This window comes from Budorcas taxicolor, chromosome 18 (assembly GCF_023091745.1).
Source record: "Budorcas taxicolor isolate Tak-1 chromosome 18, Takin1.1, whole genome shotgun sequence".
Classification (NCBI taxonomy): Eukaryota; Metazoa; Chordata; class Mammalia; order Artiodactyla; family Bovidae; genus Budorcas; species Budorcas taxicolor.
Window position 1 is genome coordinate 6,915,621 of NC_068927.1, and position 12,329 is coordinate 6,927,949.

General features: G+C 49.3%; 1 protein-coding gene across 1 annotated transcript in view; it reads left to right on the top strand.

Annotated features, from left to right (window-relative positions):
• Positions 1-12,005, top strand: part of VAT1L (vesicle amine transport 1 like) — a 168,576-nt gene extending 156,571 nt beyond the window's left edge. Inside the window, exons 8-9 of the mRNA XM_052656618.1 lie at positions 9,167-9,250; positions 11,893-12,005. Coding sequence (XP_052512578.1) covers positions 9,167-9,250; positions 11,893-11,991 — 183 coding nt within the window. The 3' untranslated portion in view covers positions 11,992-12,005. The remainder of the gene's footprint in view (positions 1-9,166; positions 9,251-11,892) is intronic.
• The last annotated feature ends 324 nt before the right edge of the window (positions 12,006-12,329 follow it).

Below are 12,329 nucleotides of genomic sequence, written 5' to 3' on the forward strand. Positions count from 1 at the left end.
AGAGAGGCTATTTGTATGTACCCCTGATTGACAGTCTGACAAGCTCCTGCTCACCTCGCAGAGATCAGGCGTAGAGAGTGCTCTGCTTGGTGAAGCGCCTGCTGAGCGTTTGTCACATGCCTGCTGCCGTGATGAGAACGAGCATCCTCCCCCACAGCCCCCGGGGGATGCACCGCCACTGCCTTGCCGTTGACAGTTACCTGAGTTTTAGGTTTGGCTCTTGCCCTGAGACTCTCACCTTCTCCTAGGGCAACTTGAGGGCAGGTTATATTACTGCAGTCCAGAGCCTGAAACCTTCTCTGCCTTCCTCTTAGTGGAGGATCCACAAGATCCCCTTCAAAGTAGTGGAGGATCAGCTTTCCACTGGAGTGCTTTGCTTGCAAATGCCTCTTCTACAAACACAATTACTGTTTTATTTCTACTCCTTGAATCCTACAGTGCCCAGACAAGTTGTCCCAGGCATATCTGCCCCTGTTGGCCACCGCTCATTTTGCACCCTGGACATCCTAACCCTTATCTAAATGACAGCCATGTCTAGATGACACAGTCAATGTTATCTCAGTTCCCTTAGGTACAAAAATGCTCCCCAAACAGCCTGCAAACAAGCTCTTTCTCTGGAAATCTAAGGAAAGGTCACCTCTGCCTTCTAAACTGTAGTTTCCTAAATGTCAGCAGCTCTGGCCGTCATCCCTTTGGAAAGATGAGAACTTTCAAGATTTTGAAGGGTCTTTGGCCTCCTTTTAGTTCTAACCCTTTTCCATAACTTCCACGTTACACTGTTCCAGGGGAAATCCTTCAGGTGTCGTGGAACGGAAAACCTTCAGGTGTCATTATCCATCAGGGAATGAATAAAACTAGTATCATCTGGAGGCAAGGGGATGACATTATTAGTGAGGAACTAGAGTCCTCCATGGAGAAGGCAATGGCACCCCACTCCAGCACTCTTGCCTGGAAAGTCCCATGGGCGGAGGAGCCTGGTGGGCCGCAGTCCATGGGGTTGCTAAGAGTCGGACACGACTGAGCGACTTCACTTTCACTTTTCACTTTCATGCATTGGAGAAGGAACTGGCGACCCACTCCAGTGTTCTTGCCTGGACAATCCCAGGGATGGGGGAGCCTCATGCGCTGCCGTCCATGGGGTCGCACAGAGTTGGACATGACTGAAGCAACTTAGCAGCAGCAGCATCAGAGTCCTCCAAGCAGGAATAAGAGTTTCTCTTCCTGGCTGGAGGATTTTGCTAAAGGATTTGAAGCACGAATCCGTTGACACGATATTCTATAAGTTCTACCACTGTTGTGTGGGATTTCAGGAGTGGCGGGAGCTCAAGCGATGATGTAACCCGTTTGCAGCAGACTTGAGAATCTTAATTCAAGAGGATTTTCAAAGCATCATCACCAGCATCGCCCTCAGAGTTCTGGTGGCTGTCAATGACTCATCCTCGGAGTAGAGCAATATTTCCTTAAACTCTTAATATTTCTATGTCCTTCTCCTTGGCTGAGTGACAAACTTCCACCTGACCTTCAAGTCTCAGTTTGTAAGTTCATTCCTACCAGGAGTTTCCCCCTGATTCTCCTCCTTCTCCTAACCCCAGTTGCTTCCTCTTCTGTGCCCGTCACACTTCAAACATCTCTCTTACAGATTGTACAGCAGATTTTTTTTTCTGCAGGGAACAAAAATCATTTCACGTGTTTTTTTTTTTTTAATCCTCCCCCCAGACCTCACTTATATGTTGGAATAAGCATCCTTGAAGTGTCCAGCTTAATTCTACTCCACCATCCAAATTTGACACTGGGGAGCATTGTTAAAGAAAATCAAAGAAATGTTGGAGGTAATTCACTAGATATTTTTTACATCTTTTGCTTTAGTTCAAAATACAACAGGACTAGAATATACAGTGCGGCTTGATTATGGGTTGTAGATTTCTGCAGACCAATTCTGGCTTTCAACTCAATGTTTACTTCATTTGAACTCCTCATGACCGCAATGCATACTTGATCGTCAGTGTCAATGGCATCTAGGTTCCCCAGGAAAAAAGGACCAGTTGCTTCATCTGATTCTACTGTCTTGCTGTTTTTTCTTCCCTCTTCCTCACTCTCCAAATATCCTGTCCCTCTTCTAAGCCGGTGATCCTACCAATGGCCCTTTAAAAATCTTCTTGGACCAGCCACACTATTTTGTGGCCAAGCAGACACTTCTTTTAAAATGACAACTTGCTGTCTCCTTCTTTTAACAGTATTTGGCTTCCGTGCAGTGCCAGAACTAGAATGGGGCAAGGTAGGTGACCAGGGTGCAAAATTTAAGGAAGCACTCACTCTTGGGTGCTAAACCACCACTCAAATGACCTTGGGAGTGACCATCCCTTTAAATGCCCCGCCCTAACCCACGCCTTGCATCATTGCACAGATCCATTTGCATCTAATCCCAACATGAACTGTGTTTTTTTCTCAGCCTTCCCAGTGGGTCAGTCCATGATTCTGGACATTGTACTTTTTCGGTCACTCTTCCACATAGGTCAAAACCTCACGGCTCACTCACTTCAGATCCTCACAGCTTCTCGACAGAACATAAGCCCCAGATTTCAAGTCTACCTGCAATGAATGTGTTACTTTTCCACACCCACTTTGGATTTTAAGCAATCATCCATTCCCCCCAAAGATGAATGTCATTAATAGGAGTCATCTTCCAAATACGAATTAGGTAGATGTGCTTCTTAATTAGGGTATTACTCATTTCTTCTTTTTCAAAGCTTTTAATTTATCACCGAATAGACACAGTGATCCATGGAATAATCCATCTTAATTTTTTTCCTCTTTTAGATGGCTAGGCTTATTACTATTCATAGCACAAGCCAAATGCTTTGGTTATTAAGTGGTATCATTTGTACTCTAATGAATTTGTGCCTTTCACAACATTGAAAAGGAAATGAAATATTGTGAAACATTAAATGAGACCCCAAACAAAGATGGAGCATCATTAACCCTCATTGCTCAAGCATGAAGGAACTGACCACTCTGAAAATGACTGGAGGGTGCAGGTCTGTCTGAGCTGCACTGGGCAACTGCACCCGGGCAGGCTCTGGAACGGAGTGCCAACACCCCCAGCCAGCTTCCCCAGCATCTTGCTCCATGTTCACTTCTGTTCTCTGTCCTCATGTCCCTGGCCTCTTTGCAGTCTCTCCTTTCATACTTGGCCCCCTCTTCTTGCGATGGTCCTCTCTCCCTCCTTTTCCTAGTCATGTTCTCCTCATCCTTTAAAACCCAGCTCAACTGTCCCTTCTTCTTCAGAGTTTTCCATGATCTTCCTAACGAGGTCAGTTCCCCTATCCACGTTCTCTTAACACCATCTCAGAATTACCCAGTGGCAAGCCTGCACTTATTTGACTCATTTTGGTTAAGTCTGTGTCTCTGTAAGACCATGAGCTTCATGATGGCTGGGATCTTGTGGGTTTGCTCATCATCATTTCCCACAACTTCCAGAAAACCCCTTCTCCGAGATCCGTTGCAGGAGGAAATAAGAGTGACCACAGCTAGTCTTCCTCTGTGAACACAGTCTGAGCCAATCACATTTCCCCCAGGGGTCATGCATGAACACCAGCTTGAAGGCTGCAGGACTTGGTTGAAATGCAAACTGGGGGCACGCAATCAACTCTGACGGGTTGTCACCCAGTGGGGTGAAATAAACGATTTTCAGATCATGAAACTCTTCTTATGACGATTAGCCTGCTTAGTAAGTAACACTGTGACTCCTTCTGGACAGAGAGAGTGCGTCTGTTTCGACCACTGCTCCGCACACAGCTCCTGGAAAAGGGCTTTGGCACTGTTGCATGAGTGACAGACCGAACGGACAGGTGGACAGAATAACATATCAAGAATATGGGGAGCAAAGAGGTGCTGGAATGATGTTGCTCAGTCAAAGCGGAGCCTGGGAAGTGGGGATATCACCCCTGCCTCCTGCCACCATCCACGTGGGCTGGAGAATCCAGCTGCTGAGACCAGCTCTGGCCAGCCCCACAGCTGGGATCCTGGCTGCAGTCAGTCCATCTCTTCCGCAGCTGGCAGGGGTGTGTCAGACTGGGCGCGGGGACCACGCCCTGACTGTGAGCAGACTGCACTGGGCCACCCCGGCAACCACCAAGCAGGGCCACCTGGGCCGGGGGCTCAGGGATGTGGCACGGACCAGACAGAAACCTCTGGGCCGGCTCAGCCACGCGATGTCTTACTCTCCCCACAAGTCAACTCCCTTGCTCGTTCATTCATTCGCTCTGGAAGCTGTCATATGCCAGATGCTCCTTTGCACTGGGATCCCTGAGGTTGGTGCCACTGTCCTGCCATCCAGGCGCACTCTCCAATACGGCAGATGTGAGCAACTGGAGCGTAGCTGGTCTGAACTGAGACATGCTCCAAGAGTAAAATACACCCTGGATTCCAAACACTTAATATTTCATCCATAACTTTTATTATATTAGCATACATTGAAATGATAATATTTCAGATAGATAATAGATAATAAGGTTATAGATATAAGGTATATAATATAATAGATAATAATCTGGTTAAAGAAAATATATTATTAAAATGAATCTCAGCAGCTTCTTTTTACACTTCTAACTGGGTCTAACTGGGGCTTCCTAGGTGGTGCTAGTGGTAAAGAGCCCAACAAAACCCAAAAAACCTCCTGCCAAAAAAAAAGCAGGAGACATGAGATGTGGGCTCGATCCCTGGGTCAGGAAGATCCCCTGGAGGGGACAGCAATCCACTCCAGTATTCCTACCTGGAGAATCCCATGGACAGAGGAGCCTGGCAGGCTACAGTCCATAGGGTCACAAAGAGTTAGACACGACTGAGCAACTAACATTTTCACTTTCACAGGCAGAAACGTAGAAATAGGTGAAATTAATTTTAATCATGTTTTCCTTTACCCAAGATATTTAAAAGGCTATTGTTCCAGTATTTTTAAATTAAGGATTTTAATTGGAGGCTCATTGCTTTACAATATTGTGGTGGTTTTTGCCATACGTCGACACGAATCAGCCATGGGCACACATGTGTCCCCCATCCTGAGCCCCCCACCGCCCTCCCCACCCATCCCTCTGTGCTGTCCCAGAGCACTGGCTTCCGTGCCCTGCTCCATGCATTGAACGTGCCTGGCCGTCTCCTGACATGAAGCAGAGCCTGCACCCCTTTTCATTACGATGGAATCACTGAAGTGCTCTGTGCATGTCACAGCCCCAGCACATCACAGCTGGGACGGCTGTGGTTCAGGTGCTCAGTGTCGCGGGCAGCTAGTGGTCACTGTGACAGGCTGTGCCACAGCGGCTGGATGTTCCTCCTGAATGCAGTGGGGAGAGGTCCAAGCAGAGGCGTGCTTTAGAAAAAGCTCCCTGGCAGCCACAGGGAGATCAGCAGCTTTCTCAATGTTGCCACTTCCATCTTCTGGGCACTGTCACCCATGCAGGTGCTTCAGTTCATAAACTGGCAACTTGGGAGCAACATCTCTCTTTGCAGATTTTATCTTTTGATGATGTCGTTGGAGGAAAGTTTTGAGGTGCACACAGCAGAGACCCATCTGCTCTGGTTTTCCCAGAGTCCTAGAAAGGGCAAGCTGCACTCTCAATTCCCACGTGGTTCCCACACCACTCAGATGATGACTTGCCACGGACCCCTTCGATTTTTCATCTTTGGGTTTCTCCTCTGTTGAAACTCTGATGCCTGCCTATGGTCACCTAAGAAGCTTGAGGTGCAGATAAAATGAAGCAACATGTGTAAAATGCCTCACGCTGTGCTTCATAAAGAATTGATCAAAAAACGGTATTGAGTTTCTTTCTCTCTGAGAGCTGTCATAAAAGATTCTTCCCACCCCCAAGAGCAGCCCAGAAGGACTGTAAACTCAAACAGCATGACTGGGGATCAGATTCCTAATCCTTTCTCCATCCCCCATGTACGGAACTTCAAGGCGTCAGTTCATTTCAGAAAGAAACGTACAAAAAATATGCAGATTAGAGCCAGCCCGGCAGGGAGCTCTTTTCCTAGCACCACCTGACTTCAGGAGGAGCTTTTCTGCCTCCCTGGGCTCTACCTTATTGGAAAAGCAGTTTAAAACCCGTTCCTAATCTCCAAGGAGTTTCCAGGTGTTTAATAACTTGCCTGGGTAATAAACAGCTGAATTCTGGGAAACCATTATGTGAGCATCAAAGGAAGCAGCGTGTTCTGGGCAGAACTGGGGAAAAGCATTGGTTTTTGAAGTCTGACAAATCTGAGTCGGAAACACGATTCTGTCGCCCATAGCCATGTAACCTTTGGACAAATTGCTTATGTCTTTGAGCACCAAGGTAGTGATCTGTAGAATGGGATAATATGTGTCTTGCAAGGGAAGAATTACACATTCGAGGTAACAATGTATTAATTATCTGTGGCTGCATGACAAATTATCCCTAAGACTTGCTGCTGCTGCTGCTGCTAAGTCACTTCAGTCATGTCCGACTCTGTGCAACCCTATAGACGGCAGCCCACCAGGCTCCCTCGTCCCTGGGATTCTCCAAGCAAGAACACTGGAGCGGGCTGCCATTTCCTTCTCCAATGTATGAAAGTGAAAAGTGAAAGTGAAGTCGCTCTGTCGTGTCCGACTCTTGGTGACCCCATGGACTGCAGCCTACCAGGCTCCTCCATCCATGGGATTTTCCAGGCAAGAGTACTGGAGTGGGGTGCCATTGCCTTCTCCAATCCCTAAGACTTACTGACTTAAAATAACTTCATGATCTCAGCTCCTGTGGGTGAGGACTCTGGGCAGGGCTTAGCTGGGTCCTCCGGCTGCAGTCAAGTTGTCAGCCAAGGCTGTGGCCTCATTTCAAGGCTGGACTGAGGGAGGATCTGCTTCCAAGCCCTCTCATTGGCTGTCGGCAGGATCCAGAGCCTGGGGGTTTTTGGATGGAGCGTATCAGCTTCTCATTGGCTGTTGGCTGGAGTTCTCCCTCGGTTCCTTGACACCATGAGGGGCGGGGGCGGAGGGGTAGGGGCCCTCTCCATAGAGCAGCTCACAACATGACAATTTGTATCATCAGAACAAGAAAGCGAGAAGAGTCAGAGAAAGAGACAGACTACAAGACAGAAGTCAGTCTTTTATAACCTAATCAGGAAGGGACATCCCATCACTTTTGCTATATTCAGTTTGTTAGAAGCTGGTTGCTGGGTCCAGCTCAAATTTAATGCTGAGGGTGAAGGGGCTGTGGGGATACACACGAAGGTGAGTCCCAGGCGGGGGTTGGGAGCAGTTTTAGAAGCTGCCTGCCACAATACTTAAAGATTCTTAGTAAACAGTAGCTGTCAGCACCAAAATATGACAGCACTTGGAAACCAATGTTCATCACAGAAATAGGAGAAACTTCCTGGATTATATATCAGGGACAGGGAACTCAACAATCACATGATGCTATCAGTCTGCAAAAGAGTATGATTCTAACCAGCGCTTCCTTGTCCAAAGAACGCATTTAAAGATACATTGAATTTATAATGAACACTGGTTTGACAACAGGTTACCAGATAACAGGGTTTGGACATTAGGAATGAAAGGCGCCTATTTCCCCTACATGATGTTTCATATCTAAATCTCTTTCTAATTATTGTAGGGTGCCCGTGTTTTTATGGAGATGTAAAGTTATGCACCTGGATTTTCTCATTTAGCTGTATTATAAAGGCATTTAACCCTGCTGCACAGTCTTTATAGCTAGCACTTTAACAGCCACGAAACATTTCCAATCGGTAGATGTATGTCAGAACTTCGATTTACTTGACCACTCCCTTATTCTGTGACATATAAGTTGCTCCAATGTTTTGCCATTGAAAGCAATTGAGTATCTTTTCGGTGGTAATTTTTTCCCCATAATTTGAATTGTGTCTTTAGGACAAAAGTCCCAGAAAAGCAATTAGAATATGCACCTTTTAATGGCTCTGTCAAGTTTTCATTCAAACCGGAAGCTGGTTTTGGTTTTTCTATAAGCAAACACTGCTCCATAAACCCCACACTGAGTTCCTCAAAGGCAGAGAGACACCCTAATTTATTTAAAAAAAATTTTTTTAAGATATGGCACCTAGCCTATAAGAAACAACTAGTGAATATTTGTGGATTGAATGAATGCCTAAACAAATTTGTTTAAAACTGAAACTTCAGGAAAAATATTTTAACTAGATCTGTTTCTTTAAAAAAAAAAAATCAAGAGATGTTGCATTCCCAGTTAGATTTTACTAAGAGATGTGGAGGATTTATCCGCACCAAGCTTGGCGTTGTTGCAATTTCCTTCTTTTATTTCATCCTCCCAGCACCCCCAAGTATTAATTTTCCATACAGCAACAATGAAATGCTGGAAGCCTCCATCACACTCCGTCCACACCTGCCTTTGCAAAGGGGGCCCCGGGAGGTGTCTGTGTGCTTGTCTGACAAGCCTTCATCATTTGAGGAGAAACAGGAAGCCCCCTCACTGGGGAAAATGCTAGTTCTGGAGAAGTCTCCACTTGGGTGGGAAAAATCTTCCTGAATGTAGTTCAACCTGGGTCATGGGCCATTTTAGCCAAACTGCAAATCAGATTATGTAACATTTGAGTAAGCTGGGGACAAATGACCCTAGAAAAATAATCTTACAGTTTTATCGGTCAAAATTTGCTCAGGCTAATGGGCCCTGACACTTTCTGCAGCATGTAACTCTTGTTAATGGGCCCTGACACTTTCTGCAGCATGTAACTCTTGGAACTCCACAGGCCTTTCCTCCCCCCATTTTTTTTTTTTTAAAGAAATGTTCCTCTTTTCATTTCCGGAGCTAGCACTCTCATTTTTTAAGACGGAGGAAACCAAACTGCTTGCATAACAACAAAGAGTGTGAATGACAACCAGAATTTAAGTTGGGAACCAGCACCGGTTGAGCTGCTAAGCCTGGCCTGCAGCTCCCCCTGGTGGACAGCGAGTGGTTTGGCCTGTCCAGGCCCTCTTGTCACCTGGATGGCGTCGCCAACTCGATGGGCATGAGTCTGAGGAAACCCCGGGAGTCGGTGATGGACAGGGAGGCCTGGCGTGCTGCAGTCCACGGGGTCGCAGAGTCGGACACGACTGAGCGACTGAACGGAACTGAACTGAACGTCACGTCTCACCTCACCAGCGCTTTGTCTCCCTGTCTCCCAGGTGAAGGAGGCTATGCAGCGGATCCACGACCGAGGGAACATCGGCAAGTTAATTCTGGACGTAGAAAAGACCCCGACTCCACTGGTGAGTCAAAGGAGAGGCGTCTGTTCGCTGCGGCAGGAGAGGGTTTTCAGAGGCAGGCACACGTGGGGTGGGGGAGAGCTCTCTGCTCTCAGCTTTCAGCGCTCTCAGCTCTCTGCTGGGGCTGGTGGGGGAGACCCCAGGTAATCGAGTGAGGGGTTAGGCACAGATGAGATGAACGCCAATAAGGAAAGGAAAAGGCTTCGGGGAGAACATTTCCAGAGCCATCCGAGGGCAGACGGGAGAGGACAGAAACCACAGCCCGTGCCTGTTACCCGAGCTCATTCTTGGCTACAGGTGGGAGGAATTCCTGGTAAAGGTTCATAAACTCACATTCAGACCCCCAACAGAGTGATGCCACCTGCCTCCGAGCAGCCTCCTGCTGGCCCCAGGGCTTTTGTTTTCTCTTACCAGGACCACACCCTTACATGTGGGGACCCCCCCACACACACACCCTGTCCCTAAGGAGTGAAGCATGTCACACACACATCCCAGACTCTCATGCAAGGGTCCCTTGAGGGGCTCTGCAGTGTGGCGGTCAACACGCAGACTGCCCCCAGGCTGCATGGATCCTGAGCCCTGCTCTGAACCCCTGCATGACCTAGGCGGTCATTGTCACCCTGGCTTCAGCGCCACTGTCTGTAAACTGGATCTGAATATGCCCTCATAAGTCAGTTACGATGACATGCGTGAAACTTTTGTCGCATACAAACTAAATTCTAGGGAAGACTTAACCGAGAACATACTCGGGAAGATTTTTGGTTTGTTTTCTCACATGTTTAGCTTCGGAGCTGCATCAGTGGTTGATAAAAGAAGAAGTAAAATCCTGGCATGTTTAGTCCAATGTGCATGCTTTAAAAACTGTGTCCTTGCTTTTGGAACCAGAATGTGGTTTGGGTATGATGGCCATTTCACACAATGAAGGACAGTTTTGTGAGAGGATATTTTACAACATGGAAGTGACTGATAACAACCTGGATATAACTTTTAAAATGCTTTCTAGGTCCCAGGACTGGGCCAGCAAGTGTTTGGAGGCAGATAAGTGGTCACGGTTAGGCTAGAATCGCAGGTCTTCTGTGCACCTGGGTTGTTTTTTAAACCCTTGACTCAGTCTATTTCAGTCCCATCAGAGGAGGGCGTCTAGCGCCTGGCTGGACCACTTATTGCTCTCAAGCACCGGAGTTGTTCCTGGCTTCCTGCCCGTCCATTATACCTGAGGTCCTGCTGGGTGGTGGGGCTGGGAGGAAGGCCTGCTTGACCACAGGCAGATTCTCAACAGGACAGGAGCTGCAAAGCCACCTTTCTGAGTGAAAGCCCAGGCTGGCCGTGGCAGGTGTCGCTGTCCTCGTTGCTGGAGCTCAGGGGGGCTTTCACCCCTGGGACCTGAGCTGATGGCAGATGGGCACCTCAGACCTGCGGCCCGGGGAGCATCTCTTGGCGGGAGGGGCCTGTCCCTCCTGGATGGAGAGGAGGCTTGAAGGAGAGGCAGCCAGCAGTGAGGGTATTTCTAGGGAGAGCAAACGGCACAGGGTCTGGGCTCTGTGGGGCCGCATCACCGCCCCGCAGCACGTGTGTGTGTGTGTGTGTGTGTGTGTGTGTGTGTGTGTGTGTGTTGGGGGGTGGGTGCAGCAAAGGGCGCCCAGGGGCACGCTCTCCTGGCGGAACAGCCACCGTCAGAGCTCAGGGGGCATCAAGGGCCCTGAGTCTGCCCCACTGAACCCACTGCAGGGCGCACACCCGCCACTCGAAACCATCTGGGCTACAAGGCGTGGGGGCAGCAGGCGGGCCAGAGGTGTGGAAGCAGACGTGCCTGCAAGCACCGGGAGCATCTGTTCTGTGGGGGCCTTCTCCTGATGCGGACGCGCGATCACAGCGGGGCTCCATCTCAGCAGCCTAGACGGAGCTGCTGCCCGCACACCCCGCGGCATCAGACGGCGCCCCCGCCCCAGGCCTGGCATCTGCCCCGGCCCTAGAGAGGGCTGGTGACCTTCTCTGCAGCCTGCTGACCTCCGCTGCCTCACGACTTCCCGCTTACACGTCACCTGAGTCTCCCTTTGGACCGCTGCAAAACCGCCAGCAGTGGCTATTGCTACAGCTACTACTTCATGGCTGTTGAGAAGAGAGAAGGCGGGGTGATGGACGTGCGGCACCTGGCACTGGGGAATGTGGAGCACGCAGTAATAAGGGAGAACTCTCACCACTGTGTGCTTGCTGCTCTGAAGTGTGCATTGCCTTCCTGCGTGTGCCAGCTCTGCGCCAGCTGCAGAAGAGGAAACAGAAGAAAGCAGGAGCCTGGCTCATCGGCCCTGTCGCCTGCAGTCCCCACAGTGGGGCAGGGTGTCATCTGTCCACAAGCCAGGTGTATGAATGGGACACGGTAGCCGTGGACCCGGGCCACAGAGGAGCCGTCCCTACAGGGGGATGGTTCCCATTCGAGAAGTCTGGGGAGGCTTCCTTGAGGAGGCGGGCTGTGTGCTAAAGGAGAAGCGGGCATTGCGCGGGCAGGAGGGTGGAGCGGTGGAGCTCAGGGAGAAGGCCCTGCGTTTGTCAGTGGCCAAGAGGGAAAGTCCAGCTCCAGGTTAGACCACGAGGGAGGGGGCGGTGCTGAGAGTCAGAGGCCGATCGCTGTTTCTGTTGGATTACAGATGGCCAACGACAGCACAGAGACCAGCGAGGCGGGCGAAGAGGAGGAGGACCACGAGGGAGACGGCGAGAACAAGGAGAGGATGCCCTTCATTCAGTAGCCGCGGCCCAGGCGGGAGGACGGAGGGATGCTTTGGGAGAAGAGGATCCAGCTGAGAAAACCCTCCTGTGCCCCAGTGAACCAATGCTGTAGTCCAGCGCGTGTTGTGTTTGTCTGCTGTCAGCCGAGCTAAAAAAAAAAGCTGTTGATCACTGTTGTTTTTGAAATTAAGTGCCAAGCCCATATCACACAGTATTACGTCCCTCCCCCATCTGTGTATTTTACACTCTGCCCTCTTCTCTGTTTCAAAACCATCATCTTTGGGTCCTTCTCGACAGTTCTAGAACAGCCTTGCAAATCGATACGAGCCCACAGGTCCGTCGCTTAGGAGGCCAGACG